The sequence below is a fragment of the Notolabrus celidotus genome, chromosome 4, assembly GCF_009762535.1.
Source record: "Notolabrus celidotus isolate fNotCel1 chromosome 4, fNotCel1.pri, whole genome shotgun sequence".
NCBI lineage: Eukaryota > Metazoa > Chordata > Actinopteri > Labriformes > Labridae > Notolabrus > Notolabrus celidotus.
Window position 1 is genome coordinate 29,502,084 of NC_048275.1, and position 26,381 is coordinate 29,528,464.

The window sequence follows — 26,381 nt, forward strand, 5'->3', positions numbered from 1 at the left end:
TATGATTTAAGTTCTTTATCTTGATTGAATCAGCTTACGTCTGTGCGGGTTATTACACAAAACTTTAATTCACAGAGGGTGGGGTTGCAGATGAGCATTATCAGTGCAGATTCACTGTTGGAGGCTCTAACAAACCCACTTCCACTCCACGCCCAGTGGTTATGGACGGGACTGATTGTGGTGGACACTTAACACTAGCAAACAAAGTGGAAGTGTGTAGAGAGAGGGTGTGGGGGGTGGTTTTGTAAAGGACCCACAGACTACAACTGGAGTAGTTGAGGAATTTCCCAGGATGTTTTGCAAACAGACTTTAAAACCAAGCAGCAACCTCCGGTCTCAAACGATGAAGCCCATGCGGAAGTGTTATAAACTGCAATTAATAGAGAATCCGCTTGAGGCTGGCTGCAGAAACAACGGAAACCACATAGACACCAATTCAAAAAAGACGATCTTTACAGCATTAATAAACAAGTTTACAGCCTGGTTCAAAAAACGGCTTGGCTCTACGAAGCTAATTTCGGCACGTACCGTACGAGGGGTGAATTTTTTTCTATCACAACGGTTCAGAAGATATTAAGATTACGAGTTTATGCCCAAATAAGGACATGACTGACTTGACTCGCGGACGGGAACACATAGCTATTGGCTAGGAGGCTCAAACCCCGCCTATTTACGTCACACTATGCCTGGTTGAGTTCCGCATTTCCAATATGGCTGCCGCCATCGATTGGCTTCAAAACAGCGTTCGGGAACAGATGGGTGACGTCACGGATACTACATCCATTATTTATACAGTCAATGTTTATAACATGGAACATGGCTACAAAGTAAGTTGCCCGATTTTTTCGATTCTTCATACCTTATGATATCACGTGTTTGAAAACAATACAATACCAGTTATTTATGGTTTGATAGTATCGAAAAGATACCAAAGTTAATGAAAACAAACTGGTCTTCAGTCATGTTTTCACAGAGCAAAAAAGAGAGAGAGGGGGAGTTGAGCAGCGGTGGTCAATCGAGATAGAGATAAAGTTAAGAGAAAGAATGCCAGTAAAGAAAAACAAAACCAGTCTTGTAAACACGACCACATCTCCGCACAAACACACAAGAAGGTGCAGGATTTTGTTTGCAGCTTCCTGCCTGCTGTGTGTGTCTCTGCTCCACCCTCCTTCACAGCCTCTCCATCACTTACACTCCACATCATCACACCAATGTTATGCTTAGTCCCTTTGGTGTCTTATTAAAATGCACGTTATGTTTAAGATCGTTGCAGGCAGACAGGGGGGCAGAGGGGAGAGGCAGCGATGTCACCTGGTCCCTTTATGGCTTCTATTAGCCCCGACCTGGGAGCTGCTAACAGGGCTCTCTCCACAGCACTACACAGTGACTGATGCCCATAAAATGACTACATTTGTGAGAAAATAAGAAAATAGAGGCAGAGGGCACACTAACTGCACACACACACACACTTCTTCTGGATTATGAATGGTAATCCAGAGGGAGGATTTTATTTCTGTGCACATTTTTAATGGAAAATTTCTTATAATGCCTTTCATTATTATTAACAGCATGTCAGTGTTGGTCTGTGGTGAGTGATTAGCACTGTAAGCAGGTTGGAAATCAAATATATTAGATATCATTATATCTATATTATATGCATCCATTATTATTTCCATCATACACCCTGCTGCCTAGAGCTCCGTTTTTGTGTATTCAAAACAGGTATCAAAATCATCTGGGATTTTTTATTTTATTTGCTGTATCTAACCTCAAAATAATGGTTCTGTGACAAGTCTATTACAGACACAGAATAACTGTTATCTTCAGGCATAAGATTATCAAAATACTTTACAACATCTCAGTCTAACGATGTGATTCAAGGAAAAATGGGACTGGATTTTGACAACTGGTGTTAAAGAGTAATCACTATTCATGTAAACAGTTAAGTTATTCACAAGTGTGTTTGATTTTCATAAATATAACATAAAACTGTGTCATATTTCTACGGTGAATATTTCAGCTCAACAGTTCTGTTAAGAAAAAGAAGCCAAAATCCTTTCAACATCAAAACAAACTGTCAGCATGGACGAGAGAGGACACTGGGATTAACCTAAAGTCTCCCTCAACCAGGATCAAACCTCACACAGAAGACGCTGCTTCATCACCTAGAGCTCACCTGTAGTTATAACACTATTAATACAAAAATGAAAGCAGCAAGTGTCAGTCATTAGCTAGAGTCTCACAGATCTGTGTGTCTGTAGAAAAAGAAGGAGACTGAGGAGCAAAGAGGTCTCTGTTAGGACTCACAACACAACCCCCAACATTACAAACCCACACAGTTCATACACACCGCACACAACAAGTTCATCTACAGGCTTGGTGGAGAAGTTTGTGACGGACAGAGCTGCAGTGTTGTCAGCTGCTATGATTTATTATCATTAACAAACTGAGCGATAACTCTCTCTGTTTTATTACTACAATTAAAGCAACTAAATGGGTTTGAAAATAAACATTTCATATAAAGCAACAGGTTTCACTCTCCTGTAGTACTTACATGAAACAACCCTCATGACCCTCATGAACAATCAAACAGCAAATCACTAAAGACTATCACTATCTTATTATTATTATACTCATCTACTACATGTGCAATTTGGCTTTGGCTAATTTAACTTATTTCATGTCTTTAAAAGTACTTCTTTACCTTTCTTGGTACAGATTGTATTTTTATTTTTATCTAGAATTTTTGGATTTGTGTTTAGGTTTATATATATTTATTGCCCTTACTAGGGATGCACGATATTATCGGCACATTATCGGTATCCGCCGTTTTTGGCTTTAAAATGAACTATCAGATATCAGCCAACACGGCAATATAATTACCCGATAATATAAGGGGCTGCTTTACACATGGTGGGCTCATGTTTTAAGTTAAATTTGAATTTAAGCAGCAGTCGGTGAGGTACATGTAGCTGACTTATTTAGGCACATTTACCATCAAAGAGTAAACCATTTTATTTAATGTGGGTTTAATTGCTGTACAGTTGCACTTTTCACATCTTCCCTGTGAATAGAGGTTAGGTTTACTTACTATGTCAAATGTGAAATTGGTCAAATTTGCCCTGGTTGTGGGTATTGTTATGATTGTCTCAGGGAGCGCATCATCCAAGTTTTAAGTAGGATGTATCTTTTTGTATGAATTTTGTTTGAAAGCAATTGTAGTACATAAATATGCAGTTTTAAGTATTAAGTATTTTTCTTATTTTGCACAAGAAATTAATATTGCATAACAAATGTGATCAGAATATTACCATAATACTGACTCTAAGTCCAATACAGAAGAGATTTGATGTTCTCTGCAATTAGGCGTGCGGGAAAAAATTATCTGTATCGGTAATCGGCTAAATGAGTTGTACAATATCGGCCAAAAATCCAATATCGTGCATCCCTAGCCCTTACTACCCTTGTTGTGTCCTTACTGTCTTGTTAAGTACCAGTGTCCCATTCACCACACCAAATTCCATGTGTGTGCGAGCTCACTTGGCAATAAAAGCGTTCTTGAATCTTGACCTCTGAATTGAAAAGTAAGCGTGTATGTGCTCCCCTCACCCTGGGGGGAGGGGGGTGGTCCGTTTGGACAGTAAAATGAGTTTTTGAAGTCTCACCTTTAATCTTCACGGTGGGGGAGTTTGGTCCTGCAGACTGTTTCCTCCATCCCCTCCAGTTCTGACACAGACTCTCGGCCTCAGAGATAAAGGAGCAAAGGGAATCTTCCTCGAACCGGTCCGAGTCTTCGAAGGAGAACCTCTCCCCGTCCTCCCACTCGGCGAACATCAGTTCCATCACATCCACTGTTTACCGGCCACACAGCCCCGGGACCGGCCTGTCTGAACCCGGGACACTTGAGTCCGAGAGTTCAGAAACAGATTCCAACAAACCGAGGAAAAGAGTCAAAAAACTCCGGGACACGAAAGTCCGGGGAAGGAGAGTTGGGCAGTCCGAGATCAGAGGGGGGGAGGGGCGACCACAGGAGACCAAAACACAGCTGAGAGGCTTACTGCTGGGCCTCTCACACACAGCTACATAGTACTCTAATCACACTGATATAGAATAACTACTTCATACAATATATGTAAAATGAATAAAACTAAACGCAGTCTTTGTGGAACCAGTCCCGTGGCTGACAGCTGGTTTATTATCAATAAACTAAATTAGAAACTGATCAGTGTCTTCGATCAGGAGGTCCAGTCCATCCTGCAGGCTGACCTGTGGCTGGTTTTATGTCAGAGCAGTTTTAACAGATGAAGAAAGCACACAGCAGCTAATGCCAGAGTGAATTCACTGCATGTGATTCATATGAAAGCAAAGGTTTAAACTTAGAATAAGAAATGTGTGAGTAACACAGCTCTCTGATTAAATCTCTAACTTGTTGGCATCCTCTGACTAATCATCTAACTGACCTGTTAGCACTTCAATGCTAATCCTTAGAGAGTTCCACCTGTTATAACAACATCTTGCAAACTTGTCAATGCCCCAAAACAAGCACAGCTCTGTTAAATCTCTCCTTTATTAAATCTGAAGTGAGCTGCTTTAATATTTGAGTGTTTGAAAGCTAACACAAAATACAGCTAAATGACGTTAGCTGGAAGGCTAATTATGCTAATAAATACGAATGAAAACAGCTAAAACAACTGTCATCCGATACAAATCTTTAATCTGAGGTTAAATTTGATTGTAAATGGAAACAGTCTGGTTTAACACGGTTTATTTTTCGCCTTTTTAAACTACATTAACGTTAGCAAACGAGCTAGCAGCACCGAGCTAACGGGCTAACTCCAGCTAGCCAGAGTAGCACTAGTTTGTTTACATTAAGGAGTGATAGTGTGCTTCTGATTCCATGCCAGGACTACATACTCATTCATAATGGACATTTCCAGGTTATTTACATCAGATTAGCTTGGTCCATCGGATGAGATTAATCCGCTGCAGGCTCTGTGTTTTCTTTGTATCAGAGTGAAGCTGTCTGTCGGTCAGAGCTCGTTTATTCTTCAGTCAGAAACACAAACTGTGAACACTCCTTCATTTATCTCCATCAGTCTGACACCCGGCTGACACCCGTCTGATCACCGTCTCTGACTCCGAACCTCTCCGGGTTCCTCTCAGTATTTCTCCGTCTCTCCGTCCGGGCTAAGTGTCAGTCTGCCGGGGGAAGATGGCTCACCTCTTCATCAGCTCCTCCTCCATCAGCTGATCACAGCTTCCGGCTGACTGAGCCACACAGGAAGCGTCAACACATCAAACCGAAGACAAACAAACAAGTACTATCAGTGACTGTGACACTGGACATGAAGAGTTTTTTCCGTTTATCTGACATTAGGTATAAGGATATATACTTTTCACAAAGTACAGGACTGAAGAAGGGGTGTGATAATCACTGGGGGATGGATTACATGTATCAGTATTTTGATGTGTAAGTAACTGTCGGTATGTGGGTGTAAAATGTAAACATTACATGTAAAATAACAAGTGTATGTTTTTGTATGTACACTTGTGAATTAGTGGGGCTGTAGGTTTGTGTGTGTGTATGTGCATATGTTTATGGGTATGTATGTATGTATGTATGTATGTATGTATGTATGTATGTATGTATGTATGTATGTATGTATGTATGTATGTATGTGTTGACGTATGTGTGTATGTATGTATGTGTGTATGTGTGTGTGTATGTATGTATGTATGTATGTATGTATGTATGTATGTATGTATGTATGTATGTATGTATGTGTATGTGTAGGTGTGTATGTATATGTGTATGTATGTTTGTATGTATGTTGTATAGGCATAAAAAAAGAGTATGGACAATCTTTAAAAATAGATGAATATTGGATATGTTTGTATGTAAAAGGGAAGCTTACTTGATCATTAATTACTGATTAATTATGGAGAAGGGGTGGAATTTATATTAGTGATGAAACAGCTTTGTTTTGATTTTTTTTTGCATTATTTGTAACGTTTGCTTTTTTCGGGGTGGTATGTCTTTTTGTTTATTTGTATTTCTTTTTTTTTACATGTTTGAAATAAACACTTTCAAATCAAATTTTACTACTCCATGTAGGACAGATCATATTTGTCCTATAAAGAAACATGGAGGCGGAAGTATGAATTTGATAATTCTTTAAGTGTCTTCAACTTTAGAATTTCATCAAATAAAACCACATTTATTCAGTAACAAACCCCCCAAGTCTATTTAAATGGTGTACAAGAACAACGTAAGCAAGGATATATTTTTATGATTTTATGTCCTATCATAGGTGGTCATATCATCTCTGGTTAGAGACTCATAACTGAGAAGATGAAAAATATCAGTAACTTTGATGAAAAAAGTAGGGCTGTTAAATGTGAACATCTGTCACTCCATTAAAAAAAAATACACAGGTATCAATAGAAAGGAGTGAGGGAGAAAAACGAACACAATTGTTGGCAAAGCAGAATAATTATTTATACGGAAACTTTGAAACTATTGTTTAAAATGTACTTGAAGTACTGAGTACTTACTTTTAAATCAGGGGTGGAGAGAGAGGGGGATGAAAAGTAAGATAAGTCTCTGAAATTATGTAACAGTATATCTTCCCATGCTATATTGAAACATAACCAACAGGAGACGATTAACGTGGTAATAGATTTAGTTGACACAAAACCTATTTAGGTTGATGTTATTGAATATTTTAGTTGTATCTTTTTTTTTTTGTATGGCACTTTGCACAGGTCTGGTAGAGATCCTGTGACTTGATGCAGGGGGACCGTCTCCAAAGAGTTCACTATAAATTGTCAAGTTGGCAGGACGTCTTGAACTGATAAAAATCAGGTTGTATTAAAACAATGTTTGGTTAAAGCAATGTTTCCCTGATGAGTTTTTCCCTTGAGAAGGAAGTACCTGTGAATGAAATTGTTGTGATTTCAGCACGAGCATGTGTGTTCTTCTCCTCTTCTGTTTAGGTCTTTTTAGGTGATCACTGGGCGGTAGCCGCCAGCTGGCAGACACGCTGTTGATGGAAAACTTGTATAATTTTGCTTTCCTTTATTTTACTCAGCAATTTAAATTGTAGTACACAAAAAGCAATTCAACTGCAGTCACTTGAGTAAATGTAATAAGCTACTTTCCACCCCTGATGAATTTACAAGTGACTGTTTTTTTTCCAAGTCAGGGTTGATAGATGGAACTGATGATATTGAAATGTACAAAGAACTGAATGATTCTGAACCATTGTAGGTTCAGATGTAAACAGTTTATAGCATTAATTGTAAATGATAGTTGATACATAAATGTATTAGAAAAATGTAACCAAAATAACTAACTCTGCTCCAATACAGCTGAACAAAGGGGACATTTATGTTTTTTTTCCACATAAATAAAAAAAACATTGAACATGAAAAATTGCATTGCTGATGCAGAACATCCAGACACAGATACACATTATTTTATACACTACATGTGTACATTTGAGCAATATCACAAGCATCAATACAAATAAATTTCAATACAATAACAGCTGAAATAATAAAGGTCATATATGACACAGGTCCTGGTCTTCAGACTCAGGTGATGATCAGGACTCACCCTGAAGCTAAGCTAGAAACAGACAGATATAGAGCTGTTTAATGTACATACATTAAAATTTAAGGCTTCACATACAGATGCATTTCATCAAATGACCACAAATCAAGTCCCAGATATGTTAAACTTGGGTTAAAACCTGGTTCTTGCAGGCCCTGTAGCCTTGAGGCTTTAAGGTCTCGTGTTCTGCCTGATATTAATCCGGTCTTTGATACAAGCTTTCAGTGTAGACGGCTTATTAAAGCTGTGATATTGTTAACTGTGTGTTAGCTGTCAGAACATGCTTTGCTATAGATCTGTAGAAGGTTACATGTTAGCAGGCAGAAATACTTTAAATGGCATTAAAGATCAGATGATAATGAGTAATGTTTGAGCTGGTTCACAGAAGAACACTTGGAATGTCAAAAAATAATGAATAAACAAACAGAAAACTTAACTGTCTGAAGTGGATATTCAGTACTGTATTACTTATAGTAGTACTAGTTCAACTGTCTCTATCACTGTGTCAGTGTATCATTGAGTCAGTGTTTTGTGAGTCTTTTATGTGGTTTTCAATCACAGCTGGCTGCAGTGTGTTTGTGTGTCATTCAAAATTTAATGACTGGTTTAGTAAATCACTGTGGCACTGCATCCCTGTGCCACGTTTGTTGCAGGGGCGCTGGTTCCCAGTGGATCCTGATTCAGATACAGACCACGGGTCTCAGGTCTCAGGTTTTGTACTAGTCAGATCCTGCTGCTTGCTCTTATACATGAACGTTTTGATGCACACAGGGTTTTTGCAGTGTTTTAAAAAACAAACATGGTTCCTCTTCAGATCAGTTTCTAAATGTTGGACACATGTAGCTCTGTTATCTAGAGACTTATACCCTGGACATTTTCCTCTGATATCATACTTGGCAGGAGGGTTGTATCACTGTGTTTCAGATTGGAAATCCTATTGATGTAGATAATTTGGTAAATCTTGATGTCTTCACTGCTTCAGCAGCTGTAAAAAACATGTTTGAAAACTCACTTGCTTTGAGATAACAGCTAACATACGCATTTCCCACTTTAGATAGCTTAAAATAAAATTTTTAATAGTGTTAAACATTATGACAGGAATAGATATGTTAATTTCTTGCAATTGGTTATGTAGGCATGCACATGGCATTAAGCTAATGTTAGCTGTTATGAACTACTGGCATCTTATTTTCAGATTTTAACTATCTGTTGTATATCAGTTTCAGATCAAAAGACTGTCTGTGAAAAAATATTTCCAGGGTTTTAAAGAAGTTGAAACATGAAGTGACATTTTAGAATCACATCCACATCAAGGCATCAGAGAAAAATGGCCTCCATGGGAATGTGGTGAATGATGGATCTCTATGATGGCCTCACAGTACAGGACTCATGCTTTAGAGCCAGACCTTAAAACACTCTGTGTCAAACTGCTTCACATTAGGGTTTCCTTTCAGATAAACATTGATCAGAAGAGCACTTGTTTCACCCTGTTCGATAAAAACTGGTTTAAAAAATGTGGAAATTATTTTAGTGTCTTTGTGTTGGCAGATCAAGTATAAGGATCTTTCTAGAGAGTAAAGCGATAATGCATCTGAGTTGGTTAAAGACGTGCAACGAACAGATACAAGTCACAGCTAGAATACGGAATACTGTTTCAAAAGAAACATTTATATTTTACCATCTGCTGTGAACTTGTAACTGGTTATTCCTTAGAAACACCACAGCTGTCACCTTCTGTATGTTTGTGGTTAACTGTGATGGTAACATATCTTTACATGCTTTATGAAGTGATGATAAGAGCTCAGAGTTCACTTGGCTCAGCACAGAAGCAATGACCAGCAGGCTTCATACACAGACGCTGTTAGAGCCCTGAGTCCTCAAACACAATTTATCACCTCAGTGTAATTAAAGTCTTTATCACTGATAGTTTTACTATCATCAGTCTTACACTTTATAAATAGTGCACCCCCCTCGCTGTGTTGTTCTCCTCAGGCCTTGTAGGGTTTGTTGACCACCTTGTCGATCCATCGCAGGAACCTGCTGACACGTGTGTATACTCCAGGAAAAGATGGGTTTCCACAGCCATGACCCCAAGAGATCACTCCAGTCAGCACCCATCGGCCCCCCTCCCCCTGGCAAACCAGAGGACCCCCACTGTCGCCCTGACAACTGTCCACACGGTGACGCTCCGACAGGCTCCCTGCACACATCATGCGTCCAGTGAAACGATCGCCGTATCTCTTCTTACACCTCCAGGCTGGAAGCAGAGGAACCCAGGCCTGCAGCAGAGTCCTGGAGTACTCCGAGTCTGAAACATAATACAGGGAATTACATAACATGCAAAGACGTTAACAGGTGAATTCAATACCACGAGAAGGTGCTTACAAATCAGGATGTTTAACACGTGAAGACATGAAGATGTACAGTAACAAAATAGCTATACTGTTTAAAGTAGAAAACAAAAAAAATGTGTTATCAAAATAAGTGAGTGAAAATATGTAAGACTCACTTTGTGACATGCTTCACAATGTTGAGTTCATGATACAACAAGTAATCCAGTTTATGCTCAAGCTTTAGATAAGAGATGACCTCATAAAACTGCTATTTGTGGTGCTTTTATTCAACTTTTTTATTGCCTTATAGCCAACTTATCTTTTGTCTTAACATGCTTTTATTTTGAAAGGACACAGATGATACTTCACCTATATCCTAAAATTACAGGAGTAATGAAATAACTAACCCTAAGCATTGTCCTCATATTCTTGTTACATCCATTGTCCTTTAAGTTATAATGACCTGCCTTGGCTAAACCTCTAAAATTAAGCAGCCCAGTTGAGTTTTACACCACAAATTCATTTCAAATAAACAAACAATTTGTCGTTTATTACTAACTTTGTGACTATCGAGGTTTTCCCTGTTTGCAGGTAAGACATAATGTATAAAAAAAATAAACTGTACTTGTTTTTAGTAAAACACACCAGTAATAATTCTTGTATTTACCAAAGTGAAGCTTTATTGTAGTAGTTATTATTATGACTGTTATTGTTTAAGGTGTGACCATTCATTTTAACAAGTAGATAGCCTTTCTATTTCTGAAAGGAAGGAGACATGTGCTGAAAATACTTCAACAACATGATTGTTTCTAAACATGATGATCTCCTCTTATACATCTGTAAATGAAAACTTCAGTAACAAAACAGTCCCCTCTAATTAGAAAAAATGGAGACCAAATGTGAAAAAGAAATCAGGTCTAACACCCGTTTGACATCAAAATGTGTACTCAAGGCTTTAGCTAAGACAGAAGTGGATGAACTCTCACATGCTCCACTTTAGTAGCAGATGACTGCTTTGATGTTATACTCCTCTGATATACAATGCTTTGAAGACATGTTTTATTACGTCTGAAATTGAGATATTCTACCAGTAAACTCTTTGAACTCTGAACACACGTCAGGTTACAGAGGGGAGAAGATGCACCTGCACTACAATGTTTACCTTTGTCTCAGTTCAGTCAGTAGCAACAATTGTTCAATTGTCTATTGAGTGTGTTTGTGCGTGTGTGTGCGTGTGTGTGTGCGTGTGTGTGTGCGTGTGTGTGTGTGTCTGTGCGTGTGTGTGTGTGTGTGTTTGTGTGTGCGTGTGTGAGCGATAGACAGTATTTGCTTGCAGGTGGGCTCCTCTTGTGATGCTAAAAAAATGCTTTTATGACTGCCGGGTCAAAAATAACCTGAGCAGCGATCGTTGTACCCTGTCAGTGTACAGCTCACATGGAAAAAAAACACAACAAACGATACAGTGTACAGGTGTATCAAATACACCTGTGATGATGGTGTTATGGTTAGCTGTGATAGCAGTGTGGACGTTTCCTGTGATGTTATAAAGGTGCAACAAGTTCCTCTACTGAAGGTGTGATAGTTACCTGTGATGCCCCACCCAGTGATGACGCAGGCAGCAGGTCTTTTCTCCCACCTGTTTCCGGCCTCAGGCAGACACACTGCACCTGTGTGTGGGTTGAACGCCACACAGTTTCCCTCAGTGCCTTTGAGCCTCAGCAGGGCGATGTCGTACTCCCAACCCTGACTGTGGTACTTCCTGTGAATGACGATGCGTTCAGGGGACAGGGTGCGTTCAAAGTCATCCTGCTCCTCAGTGTGGTAGTCTCCAAGACGCAGCACGTAGCGGCTTGGGTCTCTACCAAACCTGTACCAGAACAGAACGTTCAGAAATAAAGGTGTGAATAAAGACTCATAGTTTCACATCGGATTTGTGTTAGAGTGAATGCAAGACATAGACAACAGTTTCTACAGCTGCCGAGAGATTAAACAAAATGAACATCAAGGTCACTAAATTACAATGTTAGTATTTCATTTAGAAGATGCTTTTGTCTTCTAATCTACATTACACAATGAACCCAACGTACAACATACAACAAAAAGTATTAAACATTAGGTGCATAACACTAAGTACAAAACATTAAGTACATACAGCACAGACTATTTAATGTCATGGTTATAATGCTGAAAAAACACTGCCAAAAGAAGGAAAGTGTCCATAGGTTTGGTTTCTTATCTGATATATTTTAGAACAAGTCTTTGTGTTTGTTATCTTTTCAGTAAAATACATGTATTCTGTCACATAAGTACTAATAAGCATCAGGAAGGTTTTAAGTTTGGCACCCCAAATGTAAAACTTAAAACCATAAACCAAAGATTCTGTAAAGTGTTTGTAATGATGATATCTGACCACCAGAGGGTACTGTGTCTCACCTCTTGAAGCAGTGTGCAGCAGTCAGCACCCAGCAGGGGGAGATGAGTGACGCCCCACACAGAGGATGACTTCCTTTAGACTGTGACCTGAGCCACACTGACACCTGCCATGGCCACTCACCTCTGATACACATGTGCAGACACAGATAGAAACACAAACACACATACACATATTTACAGAAAGAGACTCGGACCAAACCCCACCCAAATAGAACAACAAGCAGACATGCACACACAAAAGCATACACACAAACACACATTTATGAGGGTTGAAAAATGTAAACAGGACATATATAAACATAATTATACAGCAGTTAGTTCAGATTGAGTAATCTGATTCAAGGAGAGGCATTCCACGCATGCTGATATAGAGAACAAAATCACTGCTGCTTTTGACTCTTATGTATCATTCTGCCTTAGACAGTCTGAAGATAGATAACTAACATTGCGTGTGCTTGTGCTGACTGATCAGCTGGTACCTCTGAATCATAAAACAGACTTTTATTTTACTGCATGCTTTACAAATTGAAAGATAATCAGAGTGCGCTGATATTCAGAACAACCGCACTCTTGTGTGACATTTCTAAATGAACAGCACTCTGAGAGTTTGACTGCTTTGTTGTAAGACTGTAGTCAGACTATTATGTTGTTAATGTTGTGTGTGTTTGTGTGTGTGCTGACCTCAGAGTTTTGTCTCCTCCTACAATTCTGCGTCTGCGTCGCTGGTTGTTCAGTCTCAGGCCACAGGTGTTTAATGCCATGGCGATGTCTCCTACAGGCTCCAGGCTGTAGTCACAGATGACACCAGCGTCCTCACTGTGACGACAGTCTTGTGCATCCTCGCTGATAAACGCACACTGACTAAGAGATGTCTCTGTACCGGAGCAGCGAACATTATCCATGTGGATCGGGCCGCTTCCCTCTCCAAAATACGCCATGGAGCGAGCTTTAGCCACGCCCCTGAGGGGACACACAATAACATACAGTACATCAAATGACTGACATAACTTACATCTTTCATAATCCAGTATATTTCGTTTCTTTAAGTAATTTCTATTTACTTAATATTTCCAAGTTGGATCGGATTAAAAAAAAGTTTTGTTTACATTATGTTTTTTGTTTTCTGTGATCAAACACCTGCTTGTGTATTTCATTTGTGTGTACTTTTTTAATTTCTGTCATTTATTCAGTGTGTTCTTATAATCATGATGACCCTTGACAAATCTGTGACACCATAAGGTCAAATCTCCTTCAAACACACACAAAACTAATTGCCTAAAACTAAGTTACAAAGGACAGGTGGTGGCACTGTAATGGTGACACATGTTGAGGTGTATTGAGGCAAATTAAGCTTCCACCAGACTCATTAGCGTTCAAGTTCAAACTAGCCAGGGTGCTTTATCAAACTCCAATGCTAACATTATTTATTTATCCTGAACATTTTCAGTATAACTTATTCTTACTGGTGATATTTTAAACTATCTTCAAAGCTGTATTTGTATATTGTCTATTTTCTTGTTGTAAGCATACCTAGCTTCATGTACCTAGCTCCTAACATATAGATAAAGGTCTTTGAATTGAAACCAATTGAATGTGTATGTGTGGACTGAAAAGCAAATATTAGCATGCTAACAATGTCACTGCTACCATGGTGAAGTTTTATACTTTCTTCACATATTAGCACACTGACATGTGCTGATCAGCAAACACACACGCTGACAAATGTGAAGCTTAAGTACTTAATAAAACACATTTCTGGCTCCTGATTTGAATTTACATGTTCAGGACAGTTTTTATATTCTTCCTGCTTTTACCATTACCATTAGGAGGTATGATTGTACTTACGTGAAGCCCAGCTGTTTGCAAACCACGGCAGCGTTCACATCATTCCAGCCGTCGTCACAGACACTGCCCCACTGCCCGTTCACGAAGACCTCCACACGGCCTTCCTTCTTGCTCTCTCCTGCAGCCAGACGCAACAAGGGCTCTAGGACAAACAAGAGTGAAGATGTTAGTGATATTAAAGATGTGTTTTTATTATCTGAAGCTGTCAAAGTATATCTCTGCGCGCCCTCCCTAATTCACCATGTTCAAACTCACCACTAGGGGCCGACAGGTGTGTTTGATCTTGAACCTCCCTCAAACAGCGGACTCCCACATCCTCACTGTGTGAACAGTCATGTTGACCCCACCCTGAGTGACTACAGGATACCAGAGAGGACTCTGGCCCCTGACACTGAACCTCATCGAGCAGGATCAGACCTCGCCCTACCTCGTAGGACCCGTCAGGAGAGACCACTGCTGGACCACTGCAGACACACAGTTTTAAACACAATTTTTAACACAGGCACACTCAATCTTTAATAATTGACCCTGAAATTTCATGCGTCTCGATGTGATGAAACTCAATAACTTACTTTTACTCAGAAGAAACAATATTAAGGTAAATTGTTGAAAATTAGAAAAAGAAAGTTCATGACTCAGATGTAAACATTACATAAATCTTTTAAATAATTTGATGCTTCAGATTTAAAGTGCAAATATTTTTATAAAGACAATCTGTGTGACTTTATGTCTTAATTAAACTTCTCATCATCATGCTCCTCAGACAAGACAAACCGTTCCATTAAACATGAGAGACATCACATGGTTTCGGCCTTATTTCACCTTGAGCAAACAGTTGACCAGCTGGAAAGTGTTCACACCTGTGTGTACACACAGCCTATGTCAGACCAACTGGGTCATTATTACACTATTATCCAAGAATACAGGCTCACTGCAGAGTGTATAGTGCCTGTTACTGTTCTGATTAAAATGGTTTTCACAGTCTGTCCTCTGAATGTCTCAACTGAGATTAATATCATATCTAATGAAAAAAGAAAAAGACTAAATGATGGAGGATAAAAGTTGCCTTTGCTTCATAATTTGATCCAACCAACAGTTTCCCTGATATTTATTACAAGTAAACTAATATTACAGCAGTGACCTTGCCTGTTAAGTCTCTGCAAATGATAGATGGATCACAGGTGGAACTGTTTTTCATGAATTGCATTACAATGTCTCAGCACATTGGGATAATATGCAGGGTGGTATTTAATGCGGACAGGTGTTGCGTAATGAAAAGGTATTATTATTGATACTATTGATGACTCACCTGAAGCCCAGCTGTCTGCAAACAACCTCAGCATTCAGTTCAGTCCAGTTGTCATCACACACAGAGCCCCATTCTCCCTGATGATACACCTCCACCCGCCCCTCCATGTGACTGCCCCCTCCTATTAGACGCACTGCGCCATCTGCACACACACACACACACACACACACACACACACACACACACACACACACACACACACACACACACACACACACACACACACACACACACACACACACACACACGCTTATGTCATCATATTTGTTTGAAATTAAGAAAGAACGGTTCAAGTGTTTCCGGTAATACAAGTGTGTGCATGTGTGTGTTACCTGTGTGTGGGTTGCAGGACACGCCTGCATCCTCCAGGTGTTGACAGGTGTGCTGCCCCCACTCATTTCGAGGACACTCATCCAGGGAGAGCTCATTTCCTGAACACTCGACCCCATCCAGCCAAATGGGACCAGATCCGGGACCAAAGTGGGCCCATGACCACGCCTTGGCCACCCCCCTGTGTGTCAGGAAGACTATACAAAGTTTCTATAGAGTCTACAATTTTATAATCAACATTGCATGTCTATAGTGTTTCCTCCCATTCAGAAGTTAAACATATCATACACACATAGAGAGAAAGGTTCACAGTATGCGTCTGTACAGAACAAAAACATAGAAATTGCAGTGTGTTACACCGTACATATTACAGATATAGGTTGTTGGAATGAGAAACGACAACATTCATAAAATGAAAGAAAAGCTTTTGAAACCACTGCTGTTAATCAAATATACAGAACAGTATGAAAAGATCTTCAGTTTCTCCAGTGTGACACATACAACAACAACAACAAAAAATGACCATCACTTTAACTTTTTCAATCGTCAAAATATTAATTTAACAAGGTGTTTTAGCTGAGTGATTGTTTCTTACCTGAGTCCTAGCTGTCTGCAGACCACCTCAGCGTCAGCGTCATCCCACTGATCATCACAGACCGTCCCCCACCTGCCATCATGATATACCTCCACACGGCCCTCAAACTCCTCCACCCCTCCAACCAGCCTCATCGGGATCCCTACACCTGAGAGACAACAAGTAACACCACACCTGAGAAAAAACAGGTGAAACTACAACAGGTAAAACGTGGATCAATCAATACATCAGAAAAAAGGTCAAATTACATCTGAGAAAAATACACCTAAGAAATAATAGGTAAAAATACCTCAGAAACTAAAAGTAAAACTACACCTGATAAACGATTGAAACTCCAAATATGAAACAGCAACACTAGAAACCAGCGGTGGAAGAAATGACCTGAGAAATGCAGAAGAGTATTTAACTGAGAGATGTTTTGTAACAGCACTCACCCTCAGGTTCAGCACATATCACTCCTGCCTCATTGCCATGGTGGCAGTCATTGATGAAAAACTTCCTGCTTTGGCACTCCAGTAGGGAATTCTCGTTCCCACGACAACCCAGTCGCTCATAGTGAAAGACAGAAGCTGGTCCAAAGTATGAATGCTTCAGAGCTGCACCGATCTCACTGCATGGACGACAGGCACACAGAAAAAAACCTTAAACATCACACAAAACCAATCAAAATTGAATGCTTAAAAAGGCCTCAGTTACGTCCTAAAGTGATGTATACAGGATCAGAGCAAGAGATGGAGTTACTGTATTCACCTGTTCTGACAGGTCATGTCATCATGCGTATCATTTGAAACTGTCCAGTTCTGCGAGACTCACCCCAGTCCCAGCTGCCTGCAGATGACGCTGGCATCACGGTTGGTCCAGTGTGTATCACATACTGCCCCCCACTGGCCGTTCAAATAGAGCTCTAGACGCCCACTGTTGCCTAATGACCCCCCCACTAATCTGGCTTCACCTGCAGGAGACACAGGCAGAATTCACAATGGTTAACCTGACGCAGACCCTAGCAATAAATCAACAAATCTGGATATTCTTTTAGCAACCCTAACTTCAAGACCCCTCCGCTTCAAGGTTTTGCTCATCCTAAAGGGATTCTGATTTGCGTAACTACTTGCTCACTATAAATAACAATTTACTGGATTTCACCCAAATGGAAAATATTTCCAGATTACTGATAAGGGACATTATTTGAACTGGCTGGAATTAAGCCTTTTATGTGATTTTTTAAACTTTTTTCCCCCCTAATATATTTCCAAAAGGTCTTAGGAACTTTCTTGGACAAAAAAACTTGATGAATATTTGATCATATCTTTAAACTGTCATCTATTATGAGAGAGGACCAGAGCTGTGGATGATACATGCTTCTCCCTCTCCCATCTGATACCTGGTTTCTACCTCCCCTCTCGTTCTCACCCTGGAGGCAGTCACAGTATTCCCAGCTGATGGCTCCAGAGCCCTGCCTGAAGAAGCACCAGGGTCTGGCCTCCCGGTCTGGGTTTCTGCAGAAGCTGTGGTGCCCCAGACCTCGGCCCAGGTACTGCTCAATGTAGTCTGGGAAGTCGGTCCACTTCAGGCAGGGGGAACCTGAGTCTGTGCGGGACACTGAGCCATTGTAAAAGCCCAGGTCTGTGAAGTCTTCTGAACATGAGAGACCTACAGACACAAAACACCTCAGAGTCAACCTCACAGCCTGTATCAATAAAATCACAATGCTAAAGAACAACAAACTAATGAGTCTCAAGAACCCAGATTGTTCTTTTTCAGGCTAAATATATTCAACATTATACCTTGTTTTTGTGTAGATTTGTGCTTTTTGAGATTTTATTTATTCATTTTGCTCCACCTGAGGGTCCTGCTCCCATTTACTTATCTTAGTAACAACAACAAAAAAAAACAGTTATAATAAACAATTTGATATAATAATACTAAAATCTTTGTTCCCCGCCCCCTATATTTCATAAATACATTTATAAAATAAAAAATCCTACTAGCAGTTATATATAAAAAATACACTGTTAGATTAGACCTGCCCACAATTTATACAGTGGTTTAGCATTATCTCCCACTGAACTGGAAAACTGTGTATTTGTGTCTCCAGACATTAGTGATGTGAAAATATGAATGTACTAGAAAATCTATCACTCGGGAGCTATCCTGCACTGAGCATATTTTTACTGTTAACCCTTAAAGGACAACTTGATACTTTAATCATGGACATTTGGGTATCGTGTAAAGTGTTACTCATAAACTATGACTTTTAAACTAGTATTGTCAGTGAGTCAAAGGATCAGAGCACTTCTGTTGACCTGTCTCTCTCTGCTCTGAAATGAGCCCGAGGATGGTCCAAGTTCATCTTCAGGACCTCCATCACTTACAATAGTTTTACATTGTAAACACATAAAGGCAGAATGCTGATTGGTGTTAAATGCTCCATAAATAAACCTGTAAGATCACTGACTTTAATTCTTAGTCTTATTCACATTAATATCTTTTGCTTTTTTTTTTTTGCATTAGTCACATTAGCATTCTGTGAGCTGACGGCTTGTTTTCACACTTAAAAGCAGAACTTTTCTTTCTTTGTTAGTTCTGATCGGTGTCTGTGTGATGTAGTTAAATGAAGCCTGAGCACATGTAGAACAGAAAACTTTCAACTAATGGACAGATGGGATTTACTGTCGTAATGGAAAAATACAAATATAATCATGTTATTCTTGTGCTGCCTTGTACCTTGCATTAAGTATGTTAACCACTAAGTATTCTCACATAATTGCCCTTTTGTGACTTTAATATTTTCATCTGCTAACAGCTGCAAAGCAACTATGGAGTGAAGGGAACAAACAAGAGTGAGCTCACCTATCTGGCTTCAGAGAACACCCCGTCCCTTGAGGACCCGAAGGCATTACATATAATGTTGAATCTTTATTCTTTGTCAGATGTGCAGACTATGAATATCTGATCACTCTGTCAGCTGACCACTTTGCAAAGCTTAAGGCGTAAATAAATCCCACAAAGATAAACCTTTGAACCTTTTATTTTTAGAATTCCACCACATGGTCTGTCTCTGTCTCTTTTTCTCAGTGAGTCAAGCCAAGGTACAGTATATGGCTGCTCACCAGTGAGTCTGGTTCTCCTCAAGGTTGCTGCCTGATATAGTAGTTTTCCTTGCTTATGGTGGATTAATGTTGTATATCTGGGAAAATTTGAACAAAGACTACAGTGTCTTGAGATAACTTTGTTATCATTTGTTATAAATAAAGTTTGCATTGAATGTACATTCTTTGGTTGAAATGCAGACGAGACAGCAAACCAGAAACACCCCGAGTGATCTATAAAACTGCTTCCTGTAGAGACGCTGACTGCTTTAAACACATGCACACTCACACACACTCCATTACTCATCATTGATACTTGTGGATTCTTGCCGACATAAAAACAATTTGAGGTCAGTGAAGCTTTTAAGGCATGAAGCTTATAAATCAGTTCATCTGTTCTGTGTGTGTGTGTGTGTGTGTGTGTGTGTGTGTGTGTGTGTGTGTGTGTGTGTGTGTGTGTGTGTGTGTGTGTGTGTGTGTGTGTGTGTGTGTGTGTGTGTAAGATTGGGGGGGGCGCAGTAAAGCAGTGTGGTTTTCTGTATGCAGACGTGCTGAGACTGGAGAACACAGACTCTGTGACTGTAAAGCAGGTCAGACTGCAGGATTTCAGTCATTATGGAGAAAACAGAAACACTTAGACCTGAACACATGCAGAGAAAACATGCCAAGTGTGTGTTCAGAGCCAGGTCAGACAGTTTAAGATCCACGTCAAGGCTCAGTGCAGTCAAGTCAAGTTTTTAAACACTCAGCCAGGAAACAGCTTCTTTCTGGACTCGGCACCTGATGTAATATTTTATGAAATGTTTATATACTGATATTATTTGGATCTAAGAGTCCAAAGTGTAAAAGCAGACCCAGACAAAGACTGCAAGAATCAGGGACTTGGACCTGGTCCTGGACTGTGGTTTCCTTAGGCTTTATGCTGCTCTGTTGTTTTTGGCATAATTCAAACTAAGAGTTTATCCTGATGGACAGACAGGTCTGTTTGGACTAAATTGAAAACTCCACTGTCGCCACTTTGCTCAAATTAAACATGTTTACAGCCTGGCTCCAAAAATGGTTTCGGGCCATGTGGTATATTTGTGTACTCCTACACACTGCAAGGGGAAATGTAAATATATATATATATATATATATATATATATATATATATACCTGTTAATATAATATAATATAAAGGCTAAGAGAGTAAGAGCCCACCTCAACTCTACCTCTTTGCTTGTTCCTAAAATGACCCAAAGTTGACAAAATCTGGGTTTCGTCAACATTTCCAAAACGGCAACCACAATCATTGGACTTCAAAATACCTCTTCAGAAACCACCAGGTGATGTCAAAGAGACTGTGGCCCTGTTTTGTACAGTCTTTGGTTTGGACTCATCAGAACTCCCCCTCTCTTTGTTTCGAAGACTCAGGTCTGCCAAAAAACTTTAAACCAGATGTTGTGATCCTTAAATATATCTCAGATGTTGACAGATCAAAACCCAAACAGGGTCGTGGGTTTGACTTTGGCTTTCTGATGCATGTCATTCCCCGACTCTCTCCTTCCAACATTACCTGTCTCTCTTCAGATGTCCAATGAAATAAAGGCATAAAGGATCTACCCAAACCAGGACTTTGAGTAATGTGAGACACCAGTTGAAGAGTAGATCTTATAAGATGTCTTATAACTGATGATGACTTAAAACATTTAAATTTTAAATCAAAGCCAATGAGCATTAATACAAGAGTACAGAGAAATGAGAGTTAGATATGTGAGTCACAACACTTTCTACAACACCCGTCATTATCTATATCCACAGCAACAACCAAAACACCTCAAACAAACATGATTTGACTAACACTTGGCCATTATATCTGAACAGTAATAATATGTAATTAAAATGTCTGATTGTAATATTTGGTCCATCGCTAATTTTAGATTTTATAACACTATCAATAAAGCAAGTGTGACATCATTTGGAGTATACGTTGAGGCTGTTTTGTTTCATAATATATCACATTAGAATAATGATGATGCTTTTTTAATGCTGGCATCACAGGCAAAGAAATATAGAGCACAATACCGAAGCCATAACATCCATTTAAATCTAATTTTCATAATCAAAACCTCACATTGTGAGAACTCTGACAAAGTCTGTTTGACATTTTGATAATCATTTTAATATCCTCAGATGATTACACGCCCAATGACAAAGATGTCAGATTTGATCAATCACCTAGATATCAGTGTTTGCTGTTTCAGCTGTATCGAAAAGTGATGCAAGTGTGTAAGAAGTTCTAAGTCAACCAGATTTAAAGTTCTAATTATAACAAATATGCATTGTATGTATTTTTCACACTGAGCAGCAAATGTTAAAAAAATTGTCACTTAAGTTCAGTCAGAAACTCTGTCGTCAGAGATTTAACCATTTAATGTCAAGGAAAAATGCAGTTATGTTTATGCTGATGGCTGTGTCCTAAGATGCTCCCTTGGTTAGTCAAGCAGCATGTCACGGCTTAACAAAGTAGCACAAAGCTTCTCCACTTCAAGGTTTCAGACTAGACAGGTAGAGGCAACACTTTGCATGCAGCAGCAGTGTGAGGGCAGCACTGGTGTCACTGAGAGTGAGAAGGAAGCCAAGTTTAAATGGTCTGCTCTGTTGTGAGAATGTACTGTGATTGGTTCGTCAGTGATTAGAAAAGCAGCAGGCTGTCAGCTAATTACAGCCGAGACGTATAACATTTGTGTCCTACATAAACCAACCTGAAGGTTCATTTCATACAACCATCTAAACACACAAACATGTCAATATAGAATAAAACATGAAACTTACCATCTGTTTGTACAGTTCTCAAATGTTCTCCCTCACTGACCTGAGTGAGAATAAAAACATCAAAAAACAGAGTTTAAATTCTGAATCCGAGGATGCAGAGAGGTCACATGACACAGATTGAGCAGAAAGTGAACAGAAACACGTAGCAGGACAGATTGTGACATGCTCGCTCTCTGTGACTCTGTATAATACATGTCCCATAAGAACTGGGACTGAGACTCTGTAAAGCCCTGATCCTGACCCCTCGAAACCCTCTGACCTTTCAAACTCTGACACAGAAGCAGATTTAAAATGAGACGCCATGTACTCATTTAAAGGAAATGTTTGCAGATATAAACTAAGTACATACTCCCGGTCTGTGTGCAGAATACCACCGAGTGTTAGCTCTCCTGCCATATGCTAACACCATTAACACCACTATATGAGGTGGAGGAACACTCTTTTAGCCCCAGCCCTAAGGGACGTCACTCAGAGACATGTGCTATCAATCAGAGGTGGGATCTTTCTTTCTTTCTTTCTTTCTTAGGATCCCCATCAGAACAAGCAAGCATCGGCTTATACACAGTAACACAAATTACAACAAAATAAAACAAACCAAAAAGCAAAAACAGCTCCTCTTAATAAATTACAAAAATAACGTACAGAAGAGAAAAAAATAATTCTTGAATTTAACAATTGTCGTGCCAAAAACCCAAAATCATAGTCACAAGTCAAAATTCATGTCTTAGCTTTCACTGAACGTAGAGATAATTTGATGTACATGCACATACAGTGGGGCAAAAAAGTATTTAGTCAGCCACTGATTTTGCAAGTTCTCCCACTTAGAAAGATGAGAGAGGTCTGTAATTTTCATCAGAGGTTCACTTCAACTATGAGAGACAAAATGAGAAAAAAAAATCCAGGAAATCACATTGTAGGATTTTTAAGGAACTTATTTGTAAATTATGGTGGAAAATAAGTATTTGGTCAATAACAAAAGTTCAACTCAATACTTTGTAACATAACCTTTGTTTGCAATGACAGAGGTCAAACGTTTCCTGCAAGTCTTCACCAGGTTTGCACACACTGTAGCTGGTATTTTGTCCCATTCCTCCATGCAGATCTCTAGAGCAGTGATGTTTGGAGGCTGTCGCTGGGCAACACGGACTTTCAACTCTCTCCACAAATTTTCTGTGGGGTTGAGGTCTGGAGACTGGCTAGGCCACTCCAGGACCTTGAAATGCTTTTTACGGAGCCACTCCTTCGTTGCCCGAGCGGTGTGTTTGGGATCATTGTCATGCTGGAAGACCCAGCCACGTTCCATCTTCAATGCTTTCACTGATGGAAGGAGGTTTTGGCTTAAAATCTCACGATACATGGCCCCGTTCATTCTTCCCTTAACACGGATCAGTCGTCCTGTCCCCTTTGCAGAAAAACAGCCCCAAAGCTTGAGGTTTCCACCCGCATGCTTCACAGTAGGTATGGTGTTCTTGGGATGAAACTCAGCATTCTTCTTCCTCCAAACACGACGAGTTGAGTTTTTACCAAAGAGTTCTATTTTGGTTTCATCTGACCACATGATATTCTCCCAATCCTCTTCTGGATCATCCATATGCTCTCTGGTAAACTTCTGTTATGAATTCATGTAGCCATCATGTATTAAAAGGGATATATAAATATATATATTATAATTATAACTATTTCACACTTATCAGAGCAGCAATTCTGCCTTTATCCAAGTTCACTCATTTTTTCATTCTATGTTTTCTTCCTCTATAACTCAGGTGATGTTTCATTATGGTTGATTAGAGACTTGTAGATATTCTTTCAACAAAATTTTGAAACAATCTTTAACTTCTTGAGTAATATGCACTGGTAAAGAATTCCACCCAACCCCCGGGCTTTGTACAGGACTGTAGTCTGTTTTATACACATTCTCAACTTTGGTAGAATGAACATTTTTTCTGTTGCACATCTGGTTTGATACTTATAATGAGCAAACTGAGAAGAAAATCTCTAACTCTGCTGAAAGTGTCACAAGTATATTTCTGAGGAAATTTAACAAAGCATGGGTAGATCTCTGACTTAACGTTAGCCATCCAAGACTTTTATGCATGTCAGTTATATTACTTATGTAAGAGCATTGCAAAGCACAACATGCCTCTTTCTTTTGAGCTACTTGTAATATTTTAAAATCTTTAATTGAGACACTGGACCAAATTAAAAAACAGCAATCAAGCTGCGACAGAGCCAGAGCATTCAGAACTTGTCTGGTGACGTCTATAGAGGCAAAGATTTACAAGCCCTTCTCACAACTGACAAACCTCTTCCCATTTGGCTCACATCATGCTCAATTTGTTTAGAGCAAGGTAATGATTTAAAGTTATACCGTGAGGTTTTGTCTCTTGTACTGATCAGATCCTATGGGGTCTTCACTGGGTTAGACAGCTTCCTGCTGCTCTGAATATATGCACTCAGAGATCCATGTACCTGCTGCCATGTTAATGCAGGAACACCTGACATTTTAATGTATTATAAACTATTTGCATTGTCTGTTATTTGTGTGCTGTGAAGTCTGTAAATGGGGCACATATTATCTAAAACACCTGCAGCAGCTCCTGAATGTTTTCCCTCTGTTATCTGCTGCGATTTGGTATAAATAAAATCATGTGCAGACTTTGACCTGCTGATGATATGGAGCACTCAGTCACAGAATGAATGGACAGACTGTTTCCTGAACTTCAGATATGACCGGAGACAAACTGTTTTCAGTTTGAAATTCAGACTCAGTGAGAGCAGAGCAGTGTCATGTCTGCTCTGACACATGCTTCTTTATGTGTTAAAGTTTCAGCCTGTTTGTGCTGACTCCCTCTGATTGACTGATCTAAGTGCAACATGATTAATAATTGCAACTTTAATCTGCAGATCAGGAGGAAACTGACATGTCATGATGTTATTACTGGCTCAGATCAGACATCTGAAACATGTTTAACACTTATAAATAGCTAATTTCATCTCTTTATAATCTATTTGTTCATCTAGTTGATATGATTAATGTTCGGCAGAAGCTTTTGTTTTATTTTTGAATGATTGGCAGCTGGTTGTCATTTACTTACAGTCTAGGGGGCAGCTGAACAATGTTTATCTCCATGCACGCTTATGATTTCATAAACATATCATCAACATGTGAAGCTTAACAGCCCTTAACTCAGCATCCCGGCTTTCTTTTTTAATTCTTGTTCTTCACATGATAAATGTTGAGATGGAGAAGACATAGTCTCAGATCTCATTACTTTGCTTCATTAATATTAATATTTCACTTTATCTTAAGAGAGTCACAGGAAGAAAAAAAAACAGTCTCCGGCTCTCTGCTGAGATAAGTCAGGTCCTGCGTGACTTGAGAGCGTGACTTGAGTCCGGACCAGACCAGCTCAGACCGTTAACACCTTTATCTAGTAAGACCGAGTTAGTGTGCTTACCTCTGCAGTAACATATAGAACCACACACACCAGACAGAATCCGGTCCCGATCCTCCGGTCCATGACGGAACCATCTCCCCCTCCTCCGTTCACTCCTGCATAGACTCTGCTCTTCTTTGCACTGTCCTTATTCAGTCTGTCCTCCCTCACACTCTGTCTCCTCAGACCGACAAAAACTGTCAGTGAACCGGTCACAGACTCCGGTTGTGTTCCGCTCTGGACTCCAGACTTCAGACTGTCTGAGCTAAAAATGACGCTGCAAGAAGACAGACACCGACAACTCTCTCTCTCTCTCTCTCTCTCTCTCTCTCTCTCTCTCTCTCTCTCTCTCTCTCTCTCTCTCTCTCTCTCTCTCTCTCTCTCTCTCTCCTCTCTCTCTCTCTCTCTCTCTCTCTCTCTCTCTCTCTCTCTCTCTCTCTCTCTCTCTCTCTCTCTCTCTCTCTCTCTCTCTCTCTCTGACATATACACATACATCGGGCTGTCTCTCCGTCGTTTCAAAGCTGTTTATAAATCTGAGGTGTGAAAGTTTTCATGTCAGTGACTGACTCGAGTTTTCTGAC

General features: G+C 39.7%; 2 protein-coding genes across 5 annotated transcripts in view; both read right to left on the bottom strand.

The window, feature by feature from the left end:
* zswim8 (zinc finger, SWIM-type containing 8) overlaps positions 1–5,270 on the bottom strand; it is a 28,587-nt gene extending 23,317 nt beyond the window's left edge. For all 4 annotated transcript variants that reach the window (XM_034681500.1, XM_034681498.1, XM_034681499.1 and 1 more), the window contains exon 1: positions 3,666–5,270. In XM_034681500.1, the coding sequence (XP_034537391.1) occupies positions 3,666–3,843 (178 nt within the window). In that variant the 5' untranslated portion in view covers positions 3,844–5,270. The remainder of the gene's footprint in view (positions 1–3,665) is intronic.
* A 1,793-nt stretch (positions 5,271–7,063) lies between these two features.
* Positions 7,064–26,166, bottom strand: si:ch211-51a6.2 (neurotrypsin). The gene is made up of 14 exons (XM_034681221.1): positions 25,822–26,166; positions 22,364–22,403; positions 17,871–18,110; positions 17,274–17,412; positions 16,895–17,070; positions 16,461–16,608; positions 15,868–16,046; positions 15,536–15,677; positions 14,482–14,690; positions 14,227–14,368; positions 13,063–13,341; positions 12,382–12,504; positions 11,535–11,815; positions 7,064–9,923 (listed from the first exon to the last, which is right to left on the bottom strand). The coding sequence occupies exons 1-14, from the start codon at positions 25,882–25,884 to the stop codon at positions 9,604–9,606; spliced, it is 2,481 nt and encodes an 826-aa protein (XP_034537112.1). The 5' UTR covers positions 25,885–26,166; the 3' UTR covers positions 7,064–9,603.
* Positions 26,167–26,381: the final 215 nt, after the last annotated feature.

What these genes read in the sequence shown, in the direction of transcription:
- si:ch211-51a6.2 (XM_034681221.1), bottom strand. Translation starts at nt 25,884, where the DNA reads ATGGACCGGAGGATCGGGACCGGATTCTGTCTGGTGTGTGTGGTTCTA. An exon ending in ATACTGTGACTGCCTCCAGG is followed by an intron (nt 17,413 to 17,870) that starts GTGAGAACGAGA and finishes TGTCTCCTGCAG; the next exon opens with GTGAAGCCAGATTAGTGGGG. An exon ending in TGCAGGCAGCTGGGACTGGG is followed by an intron (nt 17,071 to 17,273) that starts GTGAGTCTCGCA and finishes TCGTCCATGCAG; the next exon opens with TGAGATCGGTGCAGCTCTGA.